Raw genomic sequence first — 20,218 nt, forward strand, 5'->3', positions numbered from 1 at the left:
TTTAGGAGCAAGACCTTTTAAGAGATTTGATTCCAAAGGGAGAGAAATGTGGATCAAAGAAAGATATTTTCTCAAGGAGAAATACCCAAGTGAATCAAGTCATGAGGGAGAATCAAAGGGGGAATCATGGTTTTAGAGGGAGGTCAAGCCATCATTGGATGGTAGTAAGCTTTCAAGCCACGGGGACTTTGGAGGCTTGACAAAGTTTGGGATGCATAAGTAGGGATGCATCATGAAAATATGAAGTAAAGTCAAGTTGTGGATAAAAGATTAGTGACCCAAATTCCCCTCCCCTACATATGAGGTAATGAGCAAGGTAAAAGGATGATCTCAATTCATTTGATATCCTTCATGCATCATTGTAGCTCAATGCCTCTCTAGGATTGCATGATCTCATCCTTACAATTGGTATTTACAATTGGTATCTTTCTTTTGATATGCTTTCCTAGAAATATCATATGGTAGGTTGTTTTGGTACTAACTTCTTATCTAGTGCAACCAACATGGGCGAAAACCGTTGCTTCACCATGACACATGTTTTCGAAAGGAAATACCAAAGTCTACAATCGGTATCAATTCTTTTTTTTTTGTATTCATTTGGTGTCATGTTTTCAAGTTATAGAGTTTGATCCCCATTATGTGAATCACAAGTGCATACATTTGTTTAAGTGATTCAAACACTATTGCACACATTTAAGGGGAGCTAACTCTATAGCTTGTGTTTTTGTGACTAACATACTTTCAAAGTGATATTTGTTGTAGTCACACTCCTTTTTGTCCATATGGAAATACACTCAATCCTTCGATACCAAGATAATGCACATTGCAATTAACCCTACATTTGGTATCAATTGATCAAGAAAATTTGGACAAGGGAAGAAAAAGATCAGGCCATAACTCCCAAAGGTTAAAGAGATAAATGATATAGGGAGGCATGGCTAGGTAAAACACTCTATCGCTAGTAAATTTCTTTTGCTACTAATGCTCTTTGTTGCTAGTGGTTAGAGGAAGCTTTTAGGTGTTTGATGACAAAGGGGGAGAAATGTACCCTAAAAGCAAGCAAATGATGCCATTAGCAAGGGGGAGAAATGGAATATGCAATGCAAAAGGATGCATGGTGATAGGGGGAGGTACTTAGTCAATATGGGGGAGAAGTGCAATTTGATGATCCCATGGACTAAGGTACAAATTTTTCATTGCTCATATGGTTCAAACCACACTCAAGCCTTTGTTCTACAATTCTTTCTACAATGGGTATCAAGGGCTTTTTAAAATGAGCATTGAAATGTCATCCAAGCAAGTTAAGTAGTTTCTAACTTTTCAAATTAGTATCAATTTCATATCCTTGCAATTCATCTTGCTTGTTTTGGTTGTGTTGTCATCAATCACCAAAAAGGGGGAGATTGTAGCGAAAATGGCCTCTCATGCCATATTTCAATATAATGTTTTGGCGATTGATGACACACACAACACTTGGACTAATATGATTGTTAAGATGAACATTCCCAGGCTTTTAGGTTCAAGTGATGACAAAGAGAAGATAGGTGTAGCTAGGCCCGAAGGGCCGCCCCTACGGGGGTTCCGCTACCCGGTTAGCGCACGGGGGTCGAGGGGGAGCCGCCCCTCGCGGGTCTCAGGGCAGCGCCCTGAAAGCTCTTAGGTTCAGGAGCACCGGAAGAACCGATGCCAGGGCATCGGAGCATCCGGTGGTAGTCGGAAGAACCGACGCCATGACACTTTGGTGCAGAAGGGAATCGAAGCCAAGTCAGCCTATAGGCACCGGTTGAACCGACGGTCCAAAATAGGGCATCGGTGCATTGGGTGTCCTTTGTACCAGAGACGATGTCAAGCGCCCAGGAGAAGTTTCTTCAGCACCGGTTCAACCGACGGTGCATCGGAGCATACCATCAGTGCAATGACGTCAGCGCCCAGGAGAAGATTCTTAAGCACCGGATGAACCGGTGATGCATCGGTACAAAGCATCGGTTCAACCGGTGGTCACTGTAGCAGCAGTCAGAAGTTCAACGGCTACTTCGTGGCTTAGAGTGACCGGATGAACCGACGCTACCCCCGCCAAGAGGCATCGGTTCTTCCGGTGGTACGCAGATTTTCAGCTGACCGTTGGAGCAACGGCTACAAGACTTGGTGGCCTATATATACGCCTCACCCCGGCCATTTGAAGATTGCTGGAGTTGCTGGACATCCCACACACACCCAAGAATATCTCCAACCACCATAGAGCTTCATTGTACATCATATAGGCTTAAGCACACTTGTGAGAGTGCTTAGTGCTTGTAATAGGGATTAGTTCTTGCGAGAGCTCCCTTGAGAGAAGTCTTGCTGCGGCAAGCAACTTGTGATCCGTCGTGTGACCCTCCGTCTTGGTGTGGAGTGGCAACGACACTTTGTGCGGGGGAAGAGGAGGCCCCCTCCTTGGTGGAGAAGCTCCGTAGTGGATTACGGCCGGGTGACCGAGAGAGACGGTGGCGGTGCACGAGACTCGGTGTCTTAGGGGCACTTGCCTTTGCTTGCCGGCATCGCCTTGGTGGCGAAGTGCAAGACGGTGATCGGAAGAGCCTCGGTGTCCCGTGGACGTAGGCGTTTGTGCCGAACCACGTTACATGACCGTGTCTACTCGGGAGTTTGCATCCCTCTTGCACTTACCTCTTTACTTACCGCTTTACGTTTCCGCATTTACTCTATCTTGCGTACCTTTACTTTCCTAGTTAGTTTGATTAGGATTGGCTAGGTTGCAAGTCTTTCAGGGGTAAGTAGAGAGTAGCATAGATAAACCTTAGTCATAACTAGCATGTATAGGACGTGTTAGGTTTATCTTATGCAAGTAGTTTGAGCCCTAGGTTAAAAAGCGATTAGCGACCCTATTCACCCCCTCCCCCTCTAGGGTCGGACACCCCGGTGATCCTTACAGTAGGTCGCAGCATTGGAGCGCATCCCGAAGGGAAAGGGCGACGGCGCAGTCGCGCCCTCCTTGGGAGGCTCTGGGGCTGCACTCGATGGTGGTGATGAAGTGGCGACATTGCCGGCCGCGACGCTGAGCTGTGACATGCCAACCTCGACCCACGTGGGGGAGCTCAGGCGTGCCGCCCAGCGCCGCTCCATGCGCGCTCGTCGCGAGCGCTGGCCCGAGCGCCTCCTGCGCTGAGGCGGTGGAGCTGGAGTGTCGGGGGTGGCCTCGGCCGAGAGAAGCTCCATGTCATAACCATTGCTGGTCGCAACGAAGTCTAGGCTCCCGAACCGAAGCACCGTGCCCGCCGGGAGTGGGAGTGGCTCGTCTGCCATCCAGAAAACAAGAGAGAACGAAAGACAAAAGTCACGCAGCGGGATCCCCTACCTGGCGCGCCAACTGTCGGTGTCCTGACCCGGTGGTCCGGCACCAACTAGTGAAGTGCTGCGTGATCTCTCTTCCTCGATGGTTGATGCAAGAGGCATCACAGGAATGCACAGTTTATTCTGGTTCCGACCGCGGGGCCGTACGTCCAGCAAGGGGTGTGCGAGGGCACTATATTATCTTGCACCGGGGGTGCCTGTAGTAGGGGGTACAAGCGAGTCGAGAGAGGGAGGGAAGCTCCCAAGTCTCTGCAAGAGGAGAGGTTGATTGAGGCGAGTGCCAATATCGGGGCTCAAGAGAGCAGGTGTGTTCTACGAGTCGTGCGGAGTTGGTCTTAGCCGGCCTCCGAACGAAGGTGTTCACCTCCTCCTTTTAAAGACACAAGGAGGGGTGAGGTACATGTACGGAGGAGATTAGAAGTCGTCGTCTTCCCCGAATCGGGAGTGTGCAGTGGCGGGCTACTGTAGGAAGTACAATGTGCCGTACTGGAGAGTGAGGCGCCGGGCGTGGCGGTCGTCCTGGGTGTTGGCCTTGGTCTTACGGAGATCGTGCCGGTGTCCTGGCAGCTCCAGCGGGCGGCATGGCGGTTGCTGTGGAGGGTACGTCCACCAGGCGTGGCGTGGCAGCGTTCCGAGGGTCCTGCAGGTTGGGGTCTTGATCTGGTCAAGGCTCAGGCCGCGCCCGAGGGTCGTGCCCATGCCGTTCGAGGGGCCTGCATCGAGGAAAGTAAGAGGGAAGGACAGGGAGTTGGCAGCATAGTGGAAGGAGCAGCGCCGCGCACGTTCGCACAGTGCATCGCAGGTTCCCACAGTGGTGCCACAGCGCCTGGGGTGGCTGTGCAGTGACCGGAGTTGGTGGATAAGGCCCCGGTCACAGCCACTGTGCGGAGTGGTGGCTTGACGCCGTCCGACCCGGGTGCTGCGGCGGAGTGGTTGCCATTAAATGCCTCCGCACGGCGGGCGGGTGAACGGTTGGCCGTTTTGTCCTTTCCGTCGAGGGGTGGCCTCAAACGAGGCGGTGTCTCGAGCGAGGCGGTGTTTGCCCCGCAGGTTCGAGGGGTTCGGATGGGCCACACTGTGTACTTGGGCCGTGGATTGGGATTATTTGAATCCTTTCCTTTACTTTGGATCGGAGGGAGGCTGTAGGCCTTCGTGGGCCTGATCGCCTGATATATATTTTGCGTTCTAAAGGTGATTTAGTCCCCTGGTTATGGTGCCCCTAATCATGGTACCCGAGAGCGGTGTCTATATCCAAAATTCCAAAATTCCAAAAATTTGTAAATCGTCTGTATGGTGTATTAAATATAGTCAAAAAATAAATCTCATTACACAAATGGACTGTAAATCGCGAGACGAATCTAATGAGCCTAATTAGATCGTGATTAGATACTAAATTGCTATAATAAATCTAGCATACGCTAATGATAGATTATTGCGAGTGCTCGGAATGTTATAAGCCAAACGAAGAGAGCATTTTATTGGAATAGTTACATCCCAGCGGCCGGGTAGGACGACAAAGTAAAGGTACCAATGCATTATTGCATGCATAGATCAGAGGGCCGAATAATGCTCAAAGGACTAGAGGGCATAGTCGCGTAGTACAGGCATCGATCAGTCAGTCCATCGGACAGCCATAGTCGTCAGTGATATCGAAAAAGCTTGCATAATGCTAGCTGCTGCGTGTCGATCGACCAACCGACAACGGTACTGTGGAGCGAGGTTCATTTTTAATAATGCTGCTGTGCGTGCGTACATGGCGACGCAAGTGCTGCATGTCACATTAATTATTGGCTGCTCCAAACAAATCCTATAGACCTACGGATCGGAGATTCGTTGACACTGTTCCAAGTGTACATACATGTACAAACATGGATGGTCCATCTCTCTATCTCTCCTCAAGATTCGAACTTGAATTTGCGCTAACTTTGACCAAATTAATATTTTTCCAAACATACAAAGCATATATTAGATCAGCTTGTTGGACCACCATGAACCTTGCTCGTCGTGAAATTCTCTACAATTCATAGTTCAACTTTGTCAATAATATATATTCCAAAATTATTGCACGAATCGCAACGCGTAAATGAACTACGGTCGTGTTTGGTTTTTTACCGGCACGTTTCCCGAGAAAAGAATCTCGCATGCATGGAGTACTAAATGAAATCTATTTGCAAAACCTTTTCAGGGATGAGTGTAATTTTCCGAGACGAATCTAATAATGGTAATTAATCGATGATTTGCTACAGTGATGCTACAGTAACCATTCTCTAATCACGCGGTCAAAGGCCTCATTAGATTCGTCTCGCGATTTACAGGGGTTGTGGAGGTGGTTTTATAATTAAACTTCATTTACTACTCTAAATTAATGGTCAAATGTGCTACAGTATTTTCATGTTTTTTAACCAAACACGGCCTATATATATGAGATAGGGTGAGGTGCACCAAATGATTTTTGGGAACCAAACGGGGCCGCATAGGTTTGGCGTGGATGATTTGATGGGACGTGGCACGAGATATGATGAATTGCCAAGAACCGTACCATCATGATTGCTAGCTATCTCGGGTCGGCGCCGCAGAGACTGAATAAGGCACATGGCCGGCCAACCATGGGCCATTGTCTTCCCCTTGCTGGGATAGCTTGAGCATAACACGTGGCTCATGGACTTGATTTGACATTTCTGCCAACAGAGGAAAACGGAAAAAAAATATTAAGGACACTCCAAATGAGAGACTGTAATTCATAAGAATTTCTACCTAGTACAAAAATATTAAGGACACTCCAAATGAGAGACTGTAATTCATAAGAATTTCTACCTAGTACAATTTTGTATGCTGGTGTATATGCGTGCGATTAATATTAAATGCACTGCCGTATGTATCTTCTCCGTGGGGTCCAGACGAACCAAGTGTCGGCCTCCCATTGGTAGCAGTACCACTATAAATAAACCCCAGTCCTCTTCTCATTTCACCACAAGCTAGCTGCTGCGCTTCATCTAGAGCTCAACCAAAGCCCATCCATCATCCTTCCTTCTCTCTAGCTACATCCGAAAGCACATTCGCGGAGCTGAATCATCAGCAAGATAGGTTCGTGTCTTCAATTTGGCTCGCTAGTGTGGCTAGCTCTACCTGTCAATTATTGATTGCTTAATGTCCTCAATAATCTAGCTTTCCCTTTTATATATTAACGCAATCGATCTTCTTAATTTTTGTTAATTTCTGTGTATTGCTCTGCTTTCTACGCTCTCTCTTAGAGGTCTTAATTTGTTCCTCTTGATAGCATTTTAAAATAAATTCATGTGAATTTTCGGTATAAGTCAAGCCCCTAAAAGTTCCCATGCATTTTTTAATCACCTTGCCTACCGACTGATGACAGTTGACTAGCTGATGAACCTGCGTGCAGAATTTCGGATGCAATTAACATGTGATGAATTACTTGTATATGTAGGACGGATGACGAGGCATGGTAGCAATCCTGGAAGCCCTTGCACCCTATATATACGTCCGAAGCTGATCTGATGATATCTAACATGCCCATAATTCCTTCACATTCTCTCTAGCCGACCACACCGTACCAGAATCATAAACGAAGAGCAGAGAATCAGCAAGGTGCGTGCCTTTAATTAATTTGGCTCCCTAGAGATCTATCTACCAATCTTGATTAATGTTCTTTATCTAGTTTAGTTTTCCTTTCTTTTTTTGCTTCCAATCTCCATGCTTCTGGATTGTTCTTGAAATACTAGCCAGCAGGGCCTCAGAATTTTGCGACCCTGTGCAAATTTATCAGTGTTGCTCTATTTTCTTTGATCTCTCTTGGATCGGGGAGCATATTGTTAGTAGGTTAGGTCCTTCTCAGAAAAAAAAAACATCAAGTAATATATTGCTGGAGCTCTGTACAGTGAAGTCCATGCGGATGCAAAAGAAGATCGCTGAAAACTTGAGGAATGGCTTCTCAGTTAAGGCACACAAAAAAGTGTATGAGATTGAGAGAATTGATTGAAATCAACATCAACACAAACACAAACATTCAAAGGCCGAGTTAAAATTATTCTTCTCCAAATTTCAAAGGGATACCAGAAAAGTTTTCATGGTACTTGGGGGTAGTACCGCTCTTTGTTCCTGCGGAGGTCTTTTGTTCCATGCCATTTTCATACTGTTTTCTACATCCTCTAGAGGTTACAATTCTTTCAATTTTTATTACTGTGTACAATTCTTTCTTCCAGGGGCTTTGAATTAATGTGTGATTTTTTTTCTATTTACTTTTAGTTACTCTCTAATTTGTTCTCCGTGGGGTCCAGATGTCACAGAGACCGTGCTAGCTGATATTTTCAACACCACCGACTGCTAGCAGTAGCACTATATACACAAAACCGCAGTCCTCCGCGCCCTTGATCCATTCTTCACTCTCCTGATCGAAGCGCAATCGAGGAGCTGAACCAGCAAGGTGCGTGTATTTGATTTGTCTCCCTAGGTCTATCTATTAGTCTTGCCTATTGTCCTCTCGATCTAGCTTTCTCTCTCTTTATACTGTTTTTCCTCTAGAGGTTACAATTTCTTTACTCCTTCCCATACAGATCGAGCATACTTTACTGATAAAGACGAGGGCTGTATTCACTACTTGCCCGCCGCCGCTTGCTGCGCACAATCTCAATTATCAAGAACAACCAGTTCGACAAAGCCATATGGAGTACGCGACGGGAGCACTGGGCACTCTGCTTCCCAAGCTCGGCCAGCTGCTCCGAGATGAGTACAGGCTGCAGAAGGGCGCCAAGAAAAACATCGAGGACCTCACAAAAGAGCTCGAGTGCATTCAAGCTGCCCTCCGCGACGTCGGCGAGGTGCCGCTGGACGAGCGTAGCGAGCTGCTCAGGATCTGGGCCCGTGATGCCCGGGAGATGTCCTACGACATGGAGGATATGGTGGACACCTTCCTTGTGCGTGTCCAGGGCCCTGATGAACGCCCCAGCAAAAGGAAGGTAAAAAGGTTTTTCAAGAAGTTGTGGGATGATGTCACCAAGGCAAAAATCCGGCGCGACATCGGCCAAGAGATCAATGACATCAAGGAGCGTGTCAAGGAGGTGGCAGAGCGACGCGCAAGGTCAGGATCATATCGATTTCAGATATAAACGCATTTGATTTTTTTCCTAAACATCCTCTTACAGTATATTGGTTTGGAATATGCATTGTTTCCTTGGACAGGTACAAGTTTGATGATATTACTCCTGCCAAAACTTTTAGTGTTGACCCTCGCATAGCATTTCTGAACACTAAGGCAACTGATCTTATCGGTATCGATAAGGCAAGGGAAGAAGTAATCACGAAGTTGACAAAGGGAGATAATAATGTCCTGTCGGCACAACAAAGGATAATCTCTATTGTTGGATTTGGAGGGCTAGGCAAGACAACACTTGCCAAAGCAGTGTATGACAAGCTCAAAGGGCCATTTGATTGCACAGCGTTTGTCTCGGTTGGGAGGAATCCGGACAACATAAAGAACATTTTCAGGAACATATTAATCCAACTTGACAAGGGACGATACGAGAAATTTAATTTTTCAATATTCGACGATGAGATGCAACTCATCAATGAACTTCGAGATTTCCTTGGAAATAAGAGGTGCGTGTCATCAGCCACCAAATAATTCTTCGACATCTATGAAATTAGTACTTACCTTGCACTTGTTATACTACGCTGAGTTTTAGTACCTTTGAAATAATTATTTCTTGGTGCCTCATCTGTACACTTTAATTTACTTTTGGCTATAGATTTTGTTTTGCATGTTGATTTTCTATTTGTGAAATGAGAGATTTTATTTCCTAGTTTCTTATATGACTGAATTAAGTACGATTGATTGCATTTTGCTAAAATTTATGTTACAATTTTTAAAATCTTTAATATATTCATTATGAGATTTATTATGGAATCAAATTTAGAGATAGCTTATCTGTATCATTCTTACTATTATTTTTCAAAAAGAATAATCTTGCAATATTTTCCATCTGTCCAAAAGCTGAAGCTGCTACCTACACTATCTAATAATAATGCACTAATTAACAAATAAAATAGGAAAGAAACAGAAACTAACCAGATTTTTTTTAATTCTGTCAACACTACTTTACGGTTCCTTATACTAGTGTTAAAAAGGACCAGTATAAAATAAAGAATCCTACGGCTAATATTAACTGTATACCACTCTGCATGTGGTATAGGTAGTATACTGAGTGGTATATGATGGTATAAGGGTATTATTGAAAAATAACACAAATAATATCACTATAATATATTTTTTACACTAGAAGTTTTAGTAGTATAGTAGACCCATTTCATATGAAATGTCAAATAATAACTAGGTGATAATTACTAAATCACTCTAAACAATGAACGGTTAGATCTTGTCTATACTATATATACCACCAAGTAGTAGTATAAGCCACCGTAAAATAGCTGATGAAGAATGACATTTTAACCGGCACATGAACCAGTACTGATGTATGTATTTCAAAGCGATACATAGGGAGAGAATCTAGAGCTGTTCATGTCACTTTTTTTTTGCCTTTTGGAATCAGGAACACTCCTGGTTCCAGATTGGGACAAGCTACCCCCTTTACTTCCATATGTGTATTCCTAGTTCAATACCTGGGTATGAATGAGGGTTATGATCGTGTGAGAAGCCCACTTCTCTGGTGCTTGGCACACTTTTCTTGCTTTTACAAATCTCCTCTGGACAGTTTTGCTTGCTCATAACTTCTGCTCTATGATGGTGGTAGGTACTTCATTGTTATTGACGACATATGGGACACAAAAGCTTGGAAGATAATCCAATTAGCTCTTGTTGACAATAATAGTGGAAGTATAATAATCATAACTACTCGTAAATATGAAGTTGCACAACAAGCTGGTGGGATTTATCGGCTAGAACCGCTGTCAGATGATAACTCGAGAAAGTTATTCTTTGCAAGGATGTATGATGGTGAAAGTAAAGCATCTAATCATCAACCAGATGATGAGGTTTCAGATAAAATTCTAAAGAAGTGTGGTGACATTCCACTGGCTATCATCACAATGGCTAGTCTGTTGGAGGGTAAACATATGGAGGAATGGTCAGAGATACTAAACTCTATTGATTTTGGCAGTAAAGAGAATCAGCAAGTAGAGGACACAATGAAGATAATATCGTTTAGCTACTATGATCTACCTCCTCATCTAAGAATATGCCTATTGTATCTAAGTGTGTTCCCAGAAGATTATTTCATTGAGAAAGATGCTCTTATATGGATGTGGATAGCCGAAGATTTTATTGTTCACAAGAAACAAGGAATAATGTCCTCATTTGAGATTGGGGAGAGATGGTTTAGTGAGCTGGTAAACAGAAGTATGATTCAGCTGGTAGAGAAATGGGACGAAGGGAGTCGCATCTTAGTACATGGCTGTCAGGTTCATGATATGGTATTGGATCTTATCTGTTCCATTTCATCCGAAGAGAACTTTGTCACTATATTAGATAACAAGGAAGGGGCATCATCATCATCATCATCATCACCAGGCAAAGTTTACAGGTTAGCCCTCCATAATAATAGAATTGTGGAGTCCCATATGGTGGGCATGGGAAGAGTGAGGTCATTCATTTCATGTGACTGTGATATTGACAAGGGGATCCCACTGTCAAGCTTTACACTTATACGAGTGCTAGCCATATATAATGGTGTTTTCGGACGTAAACACCGCCATTTGAAGCATATCCAGAATTTACTTCACTTGAGGTATCTCCAGCTAAGCGGTGGAGAAGCTGAGCTCCCTGAAGAAATAGGAAATTTAAAGTTTTTGGAGACACTACATGTGTACCGACTTTTGAATGCAAAAGTGGTGAGCCTTCTAACACAGTTGCGGTGCCTGCGATTAGATCTTGGTAATAGCGTCTCGGCTACAATATTTACAGATGGTATAAAGCTGACATCTTTGGAGGAGCTCGAGGTATGTTTTGGTTATCATGCATTTAAGAGTCAAGAGCCATGGAGGCGATTTGTGAAGGAGCTGGGCAGCCTGAAGGAACTCAAGGTGCTCCGCCTTGGTTCTTGTAACGCATTTTCGATGGAAGTACAGATAGATTTGGTCGAGTCTCTGCGCAGTCTCGGAAAGATGGAGCACCTGTCTCTGCATGCGTACTGGTCTTCATCTGCGGATACCGCGACGTGGGAAGCAGCGGGCTTTCGTCTCCCACGACACATTCGGTATTTGCTACTAAATGGGATAAATTTCTCTGGGTTCCCATCCTTCTGCATCAACCGCTTGTGTCTTCCGAATCTCTCCCACCTATCCCTCAGCGTTGATGCTATCGAAGAGCAGGAGCTGCAAATCTTGGGCCAGTTGCCGGAGCTCCGTTTCCTCGATCTGAAGGTGGAGTCCACTGCGGAAATAATGGTATGCAGTGCTGCTACTACTGATCCCGCCGGCGATGGTGGCCGCTTTTTCAAGAAGTTGAGGCACTGCACGTTGAATCCTTGGGAAGTCTTGTTGCTGCCAAGCAAGGACGGTGTTTCCTTTCGTATGCGGCGTGTGCATGCCACCGTGCTCCTGGGCTCTGAATGGAACGGCGTCAGCAGCGGCAAAGGTCTTGCGGCGGCTCTGATGCCACGCGTCCATAAGCTTAGTTTTAAAGTATTCAGCGTGCGGGAATTCAAGGATGAAAACCATGGGGATGGCCTCTGCTTGGAGTACTTTGCCTCGCTTCAGAATATCAATGTAAAGATCTACATCGATGACGCCTCTGATGCGGAGGTGGAGGTGAAGGAGGTGGAGGCATCACTGCAGCGTGCAGCTCGCGTCCATCCCAACCATCCCCTAGTTGAGACGGTCAGGTACAACGCGCCCATGTTCCCGGAGTGGAAGGCATGGGCGGCGAGGTATGACGAACTATACGTTTAATTTTCTTTCGTTTCAAATTGTGCACACACACACACACGCATAATTATTTCCTTCTAATTTCCCTGTTCCAGCAGGCAGGCACATGAGGCAGAGGTTGAGCAGCAACAAGACGACGAGGTATGACGAAACGTATTTTTCTTCGTTTCTTTTTTTTTCATTTGATTGATGGAATTGTAGGTAGATAGATAGGGCGGATCCGAACGAAACGGTAAATAATATAATCTCTCCTAATTCATTTCCTGGTGCAGCAGGCAGGCTCATCAGCGAGAGATTGAACAACAACGCAACAGGACTTTGGAGATAGGATATCCCGTTTCATCAGTCTATCTATAAAATAAAAAGGAGACTAGCAGCAGCCGGCCGGGACTCCTCGTCTTCTCCCTGAGATCGATCTCTGTCCCCTGCTTGCTTTCTTCCAGAGCAGTGAAGTCGCATTAGTGCCAGCCAGCCCTGCAGGCTGCACCGCTGCTCGAGTACGCTCTGCTTTGGCTGCGTGCCGTGTAAACTGAACAAGGCCGTTTTAATTGTTGATAATTTAGTTGGGACACAAGAGATCTTGGGGCCCCTCGTAGTTTGATTTCTGAGCCGTAATGATTCTTAAATTGTACTATATAATCTCTAGGACGGAAAATTATTTCAAGAAGGATGTTTGTTGCAATAGTATTTTGATATTTGCATTTGTGTTGAGCAGAAATAAATCGTATGTATTTATCCCCTGAAATTTCCATTTATAAGTTTATCTTGTTTATTGTTACTTTGTAATTTTGCTAATTAAAAAAATTCAATGTAAATTATGGCTAAAAGCCTAAAATTGACAAAGTCTTCTTTGGTTGGTAACTTGGTACTATTTATCTATGTGAAAATATTTTTTATGTTGCTTGAGTGGTGCACATTATAGTATTATTACTTGTCTTATATCTATTATGATATATAGGCTAAAGCTATTGGAAATTTTAGCCTTACACTACTTAGAAGTTAGTCCCTCCTTTGCTTCAATCTTGGATCCACCACTGGGCACCTGCTCAGGTACATGAGCGCCGGCATCTGCCGCTCGTCGGCGTCGTGTAGCTCCTGCGCGCGTGCGCTGCTAGAACGGTATTGGTGGAAGGAAGGGTCGACCCACCCGAATATGAGGCTCTCATCCTGTCATCCATCACCCCCTTCGTGGTTTATTGGCTCAAATAAGGACCCATTAGGTTTGTTTCTCTGGTTAGGTTGGTTAGGTTCGATGACCCTATGGGTCAAACCGCTCCACGTCCATCTATATTCATTGTGTTCGTTTGGCTGTGGTTGGTAGCTGATGCTGATTTGTTATGAGAGAACAGTACTGCTGACTGGCTGGTAGCTGTTGGCTGGTGCTGGTTGGCTGACAAACCAAGCGAACATAGCGATTGTATATACTTGTGCGAATAAATATAACTTATCCATTTATTGGAATATATACTCCATATTTTCTCCGTAAATGCTGTTGGATATAGGTAAATGATTGTTTTTTTCTATTTTATTTTATTTTATTATTTTAATAAAAGATAGCTCAACCATGCCCTCTCTACTTCTGAGAGGAGGTCAGGCCTTTGTTGGGAGCATGTGCTTACACGGCAGCGATGTGGGCCGCTTGAGCGAGGCAATCCAGAGAAAGAGTATGTAAGTTAGTCATGGGCTGTTAGGCTTCGTGACCAGCCCAACAAGTCCATATTCCGAACCAAGAAACTGAATATGCATAATTTCTATATTAACAGAAATATAAGCGAAATGGTTTGCAAAAAACAAATAACATAAATGGTTCAGCATTATGTGCCTGAGGGGCAGATCATTATGGCTTTGCGTAATCAGTAGTTAGTATGTTCATAGAAATTATTAAGTCTATCATTACCACGTCATGCAACAAATTGCCTCCTTTTGTTTTTCAAATCACCTTTGTTTTGCTCAGTCTCGGACCATGTTAGTTCCAAAAAATTTTCTATAATACCTATCATATCGAATCTTCAAGCACATGTATGAAACATTAAATGCAGTTAAAAAATAACTAATTATACAATTTAACTGTAAACGACGAGACGAATTTTTTAAATTTAATTAGTTTATAATTATACATTAATTGCCAAATAACAACGAAAGTGCTATAATACCAAAATCCAAAAAGTTTCGCGAACTAAACAAGACCTCACTCTGAAATCTACAACCCAATCCTAAACACAAAAAGCCGTCACACTATCATGCCGTCTTCAGGCTTAGGCACTGGTACAACCATGGACCTTGCCCCATATGATCCATCCTCCTCCCCTCGCCTGGAAACCTCGCCACCAACGCCATCACGTCGGCCTCCCTGAACTGTGCCAGCTCCGAGTCCGTCGACGTCGATGACACTGCCATCGTCCCGGAGTCCGAGTTGGACAACGACTTGAGACGCTTGCCCTGCTGCCTGTCGCCCCTGCCGCTGCAGCTAGGTCCTGTTGCTAGAGTCAGCTCAAGGTTGCATTCCTCGTGAGTGGCAGGGGCAGCGGAAGGAGCAGGATGAGCATGGCCCTTGTAGCTCGAGAAGCTGATGAATAGCTGAGGTTTTGTAGCCTTTCCGTCGTGTCAAATCTCCGGTTGCGGTTTCAGCTTGGCGTCGATGATCGCCAGAGCCCGGTTCCACAAGGCGGTGGTTGGCATCTGCTCCATCAGCTGCTTCTGAACATGGTACAACCGGTGCAACTCATACCTGATTCAGAAGTACAAAGAGAGATGAGGAACACAAAGCTTTGATATAATTCAGATTTCAGAGAGTAACAGAGCATTTAACGGCCTAGTAGTGCTAGTATTGCCATTTGCGTTGTTACCTGTTGTCTGAAGATTTGCTCTTGCTTCAGGATGGCCATCCTCATCTGCTCCCCCTCCATGTCTTGGTGAAGGTTCATGCTCATCTCCTTTTCTTAATTCTGTGCCTGTGTCGTGTCTGTTTCATGCGAATTAGAGAAGAGTGATTCAGTTGGTGCTGCAAATGGAATTTGGATCTGGCCATTTCAATTTCAATTTTTTTATGAACCCGAACCTTTAAGAAAATCTGCAAGAACTGTGTCTCATTTATTCTTTTTAAAAATAAATCCTGTTTCCAGAAAAGGCTACTGCTTACAAAAAGAGTTCTAAGGGAATCAACTCATATCAGTCTCAAACTAGGTAAATTTAACAACACACCACAAATTCTTTCAGGTTCTGGTCTGTCATACGAAACATCTCATTGTAGGAGTACCTTTTTTTCCATGTGGGGGAACTACACAGGCAAATGTTTGCTTTAGCAAAACAATGAGGGGAGAAAATAAGAGCAAAAGGAGGGTGAAATGAAAAAAAGGCAGTATAGGCATGAGGAATGTATCGATAGGGATGGCAGAGAAAATGAACTTACCCAGCACATAGGAACTAGGAGTATAATTTGCAAAGAAATCAGACCGTGCTTTATTGGTTTGTTTGATCAAAATGGAAGTCCACAGTTTAATCTAATCTATTGTTGAAAGTGAATTTATATAAATGTTATATGCTTCATTGGATCCCTTAAATATTTTACAACTCTAAAATCACACATGAAGTGGCTAAGTAAAAGCACAACCAACACTCCAACAGATTAGTGTAACTGAATAAGAGCAGAGTGGCAGATCCCATTCATTGCAGACATTATTCTCACTACTGGGAAACATACCCTGAATCCAGATTCAATGTGTAATTGTCAACCTGCATTACCCATCTAACAAATTAGCTACCTGCATTTACTTTAGGCACAACTGACAATACAAATCGGAGCGACCAATTCTGTAAAAAATAATGAGGGAAAATGCAAGCAAGAAACATTTGGATCTCTCCTCTTGATATTAACAGAAACCTATACACCAAAGGTCCATGTCTCTGGACAAAGGAGCAAGCACAGTGAGCGATGTCTGTGAATATTAAAAAGGAAGTACTACTTGGCTTGATTTGTGGAGATGCAGTTTACCTGTAATTAAGCACCTGGTTGATGAGAACGTGTTGCTGTAGCAGGGAAACGCAGATGGTCAGATGCTGACTGAATAGACAAAGCATCACCAATCTCAGCTGCCGTCCGCGTAGATCAGCTCCACTGCACAGCGTGGCAAAAGCAGTAGATGCGAGAGGGAGAAGCAAGGGCCATGGGATTGAGGAAACACCGAAACAGAGTATTAAACTATCGGTACAGGTGGAACCGGAAAGGGCTTCAACGGCACAACAGAGGAATCTGAAGAAACATGCAAGTTTTATGATAGAATTGTAAAATAGATCACTTAACAACCGGGCAGCAACAATTTGATTCAAATATGGTAGTGTCCAATCAACTGGTATATAGAAGCAAGATTGAGCACTGGGACCTGAGACCAATAAGTTGGAAACATAAGAGTAATTTCTGAAACCTGACACTTCTAGAGACAGAGTAATTTGAAAGCACATATGACATATCTATACATATGTAGAGTAGGCTATGGAACTAAGCATAATAACCTATTTCGTGGACGACCTGAAGGATTTTTTTTTGTTTTTTTGTTTTTTTGCCATAGGGGAGCAAGTGGTAGTGCTTGCCGCCTGTGAACCAGAGGTCACAGGTTCGAGCAGTGGCCTCTACACATTGCACGGTGTGTGGGAAAGACCTCCCACTAATAACCTCCCCCAGACCCCGCACAGTGCGGGAGAACCTCCCCCAGACCCCGCACAGTGCGGGAGCCTACGGCACTAGGTACGTCCTTTTTATAGGGGAGCGGGACTGGATGGGCCACGGACATGGTAGAAGCTTTGCTGGAGGCGGCGAGCTGCAGACCATGGATGTGGAATCGAAGGGTCAGGGAAAACCGGCGACATGGCCTCCTGCAGGAAGAGATTTGGTATACAGAAATAGAGAATATGGTAGATTTTCAATGTACTAAAGTGGAAATTTCAAAAATGTGCTGCAACGCCATAGTGATCTTGTGCCAAATTGCCAGCTGGTGCATGGGAGACTGAATGCCTGAATGGCTGAATGTATGCCCTAAACCACAGCTAAACATAGCAGAATCGATTAACCAATTGTAGTTTTGATATAATCTGTAGAAGCCTGAACCCTCTATCTTTAAAGCGGACTAATTTGTATACCTATAAGACATAAATAGGTCTGGTAAAAAGCTGGAGATACATTCTGAGCTTAAAAATGCTTCAGGTATGTCAATTGTCAATAGCTGCCAGTTTTCTACAAATAACGAATTTCTAATTTCTAACCTAATGCATAGACCATAATAATTCTTCTAAGGCTGGCTATCATGCAAAATTGCAAATCTGAAAGTGCATATATATTTGAACAAACGCACAAATTATCAAACCAATATCAGTTTATTGCATTAAGTTACTTTCACCATCATAACAAAACTGTGGTGCGACCTTTTCTATTACAATGCTCAGATTTGTAAGTACAATTCGCATTTGTGCTCCTGAATTTTGTCTCAACACCAAGAACTAACCAAGAAAGATCACAGATTCACAGATAAGTGAAGTGCCTAATTCACAAGTATCTACCTACACCGATCTACCAACTACTGCATAACAAAAGCAAATGATTACAGATTCTTCAAAAACAAAGCAAGGAAGGAGGCTTTGCATTGCTACTATCTGATCTTCTTGTTCATGTTGCTGGCGAGCTGGCGCATCTGGAACCTCCAGAACATGAAGATGGCTAGGGCGACACCCACGAAGACGAGCACCACCACCATCTCCCCTTCCGACTCCGATTTCCACGCCGCCTCCTTGATCCGCCACTCCTTCCCCCTGTCCGTGGTCCCCGCCTCCACCAGCGCGTACACCCGCCGCCGCTCCCGCACGGCCACCGCGGCCACGGGGCCGTCGGGAGCGGGCACCGCCTCGTCCCGCACCCCGCACGACGCCCACCCGTCATTGCTCACGATGAGGCGCAGCCCCGCGGCCCCGCCCACCAGTGGCGAATTTAGCCTGTAGAGGGGATCAGGTCCACTTTCTTCTTCTTTCTCCTCTTTTATTCTTCTTCCCCTCTTCCTCTTCATTGTTTCATCCAAATAATAAAGGGGGGCTTAGGCTTTCTCCAACCATTCCCCCATCCAACTCCCCCCAAACATACTATTTACTATATTTTACTACCTCCCTCCAAAAAATTCCTCCCCCTATAACTCCTTCTATCCAACCATTCTCCCCATATCTATTCTCTCTATATACTATCACTCATTAACTAACTATTTATTTATCATTTTTGAATTTAAAAAAAACCATACATTATTTGTACTGTCATAATACACATTATCATCATGTTACGAGACTCAAACGAGATTAGCTCGCCTTAGGGGTATCCATGGGTATTAGGGAGGTAGGGAGCTTAATCCCCCCTAGCCCCCATGTAGATCCGCCCTTGCCGCTCACCGCTACCGCCCCGTCGGTCCGGACCGCAACGGCGACCGGCGTGGGGGGCGTGAGGAAGCCCGACATGGTCCTCATGGCGCCGTCCTCCATGTCGACGCGGAGGAGGCTGCCCGTGCTGGGCTGACACACGAGCAGGAACCCGCGGCTCACGTGCGCGGCGAGCGAGGCCAGGGGCTCGGACCCGAGCGCCGGCGCCGAGGAGAGCGGGGCGAGGTCGCCCTCGAGGGACAGCTTGTAGATTCGGGCGCCCACGGTGAGGAAGGCGCTACCCGTGTGCGGGTCCACGGCGATGCCGCCGACGGGGGCGGTGTCCGGTACCGGAGTGGAGAGGATGAGGCGGTGCGGGCGCGGGGAGCGGAGGTCGAAGGCGGAGACGGTCCCCGGGGACGCCACGAGTAGGCAGCGGCGGCGGTCGTCGACGGCGACGGCTGAGGCACCGGAGGAGATGATCGACTCGGTGACCCCGGCGTTGGAGACGGAGAGGATGGCGTCGCCGCCGCCGGCGACGACAAAGTGCTGCGCCGTGGGGTCCCAAGCGAGGGACGCGGGGCCGACGCCGCGGGCCTGTTCTGCTCCAGCACCCGCGCAACAGTGTTTTCCTCTCACGCCACTCCATCTCCGGCCACCGGCCAGCCAGCAGTATTTTTCTCTCACACCACTCCAATAGCAGTCTCCAGCACAGCATAGTGAACAGGGTGACGCGCGTTGGACGGTAATGCGCGACGGCGGCGAGGACGAGGAGGAGCAGCTTGGGTAGGTGGGAGGCGGTCATGGTGGCGAGATTCGGCGGAACCGGAGATTTGGGAGAAGAAAATTTCGGGGGCTACGTCTTTGACCGATGGGAGGGTAAAGAGGGAAATAAAAAAGATGTGTTAGAGTCAGAATTGGACATTTGCCCATTTGGATTTGGCAGTCAGGCTCAGCGTCATCGCGCCGTCCGCTACGTCTGTACCTCACCAGACGTGCTCCGCTCGCAGCAGAGAAGCGCCCAGACGATTCGCCAAAAGTGGTTAGCTGCTGGTCTTCCAGCCGGTCGGTGCGCCCCGGTCGATCCCGAATCCGATCTCGGAAACGGCAGGGGTGGCGTCGTGTCTGCCGGGGGGATCCCCGCGCGGGTGGAGACCGCGCGCGCCCGACACGCGTCGCCGCGGTTGGAACGGCCGCCGCCGCCTCCATGATTACGCACGCGCGCTCGCCACCGGCGGCCGTCCCGCGGCCAGAGCGGCCTGGAACGCGAGGATGGATGGCGCGAGAAGGAGGCGCGGCCGCCTCATCGTTTCGGTTCCGATCTTCCGAAGAAAACTGTCCCCAGCTGTCATGGAGGATTCGAGCAGCGCTGTAAGGCTACGTCCAACGGTTCCCTTATATGGCCCCCCACCCACGTAGGGGGAGCTTTGGGGAAATCCGATCCAACGGTTTCCCTCAAAGCTCCCCCTATATACGGGGGAGTTTCAACTTCCCCTATATATAGGGTGAGTTTCAACTCCCCCTATATATAGGGTGAGTTTCAACTCCCCCTATATTTCTAATCACACTGTTTCTTCATGATATTAAT

General features: G+C 46.0%; 2 protein-coding genes and 1 pseudogene across 6 annotated transcripts; 1 reads left to right on the top strand and 2 right to left on the bottom strand.

The window, feature by feature from the left end:
• The first annotated feature begins 6,315 nt into the window (after nucleotides 1–6,315).
• Nucleotides 6,316–12,988, top strand: LOC120671835 (disease resistance protein PIK6-NP-like). Of its 5 annotated transcripts, none has more exons than XM_039952084.1 (8): nucleotides 6,316–6,432; nucleotides 6,794–6,954; nucleotides 7,644–7,789; nucleotides 7,920–8,443; nucleotides 8,545–8,961; nucleotides 10,113–12,245; nucleotides 12,339–12,384; nucleotides 12,516–12,988. In XM_039952084.1, exons 4-8 carry the CDS (start codon nucleotides 8,028–8,030, stop codon nucleotides 12,540–12,542), a joined length of 3,039 nt encoding a protein of 1,012 aa, XP_039808018.1. In that variant the 5' UTR covers nucleotides 6,316–6,432; nucleotides 6,794–6,954; nucleotides 7,644–7,789; nucleotides 7,920–8,027; the 3' UTR covers nucleotides 12,543–12,988. The 5 variants fall into 5 exon arrangements, with proteins under 5 accessions (XP_039808018.1, XP_039808022.1, XP_039808021.1 ...); XM_039952088.1 differs by having other exon boundaries at nucleotides 12,519–12,988; XM_039952087.1 differs by having other exon boundaries at nucleotides 12,342–12,384.
• Nucleotides 12,989–14,467: 1,479 nt separating this feature from the next.
• Nucleotides 14,468–16,872, bottom strand: LOC120675939 (annotated as a pseudogene).
• A 719-nt stretch (nucleotides 16,873–17,591) lies between these two features.
• Nucleotides 17,592–19,435, bottom strand: LOC120674842. The gene is made up of 3 exons (XM_039955950.1): nucleotides 19,368–19,435; nucleotides 18,665–19,321; nucleotides 17,592–18,207 (listed from the first exon to the last, which is right to left on the bottom strand). The coding sequence occupies exons 1-3, from the start codon at nucleotides 19,433–19,435 to the stop codon at nucleotides 17,883–17,885; spliced, it is 1,050 nt and encodes a 349-aa protein (XP_039811884.1). The 3' UTR covers nucleotides 17,592–17,882.
• Nucleotides 19,436–20,218: the final 783 nt, after the last annotated feature.

Source organism: Panicum virgatum, chromosome 5N (genome assembly GCF_016808335.1).
Source record: "Panicum virgatum strain AP13 chromosome 5N, P.virgatum_v5, whole genome shotgun sequence".
Lineage (NCBI taxonomy): Eukaryota > Viridiplantae > Streptophyta > Magnoliopsida > Poales > Poaceae > Panicum > Panicum virgatum.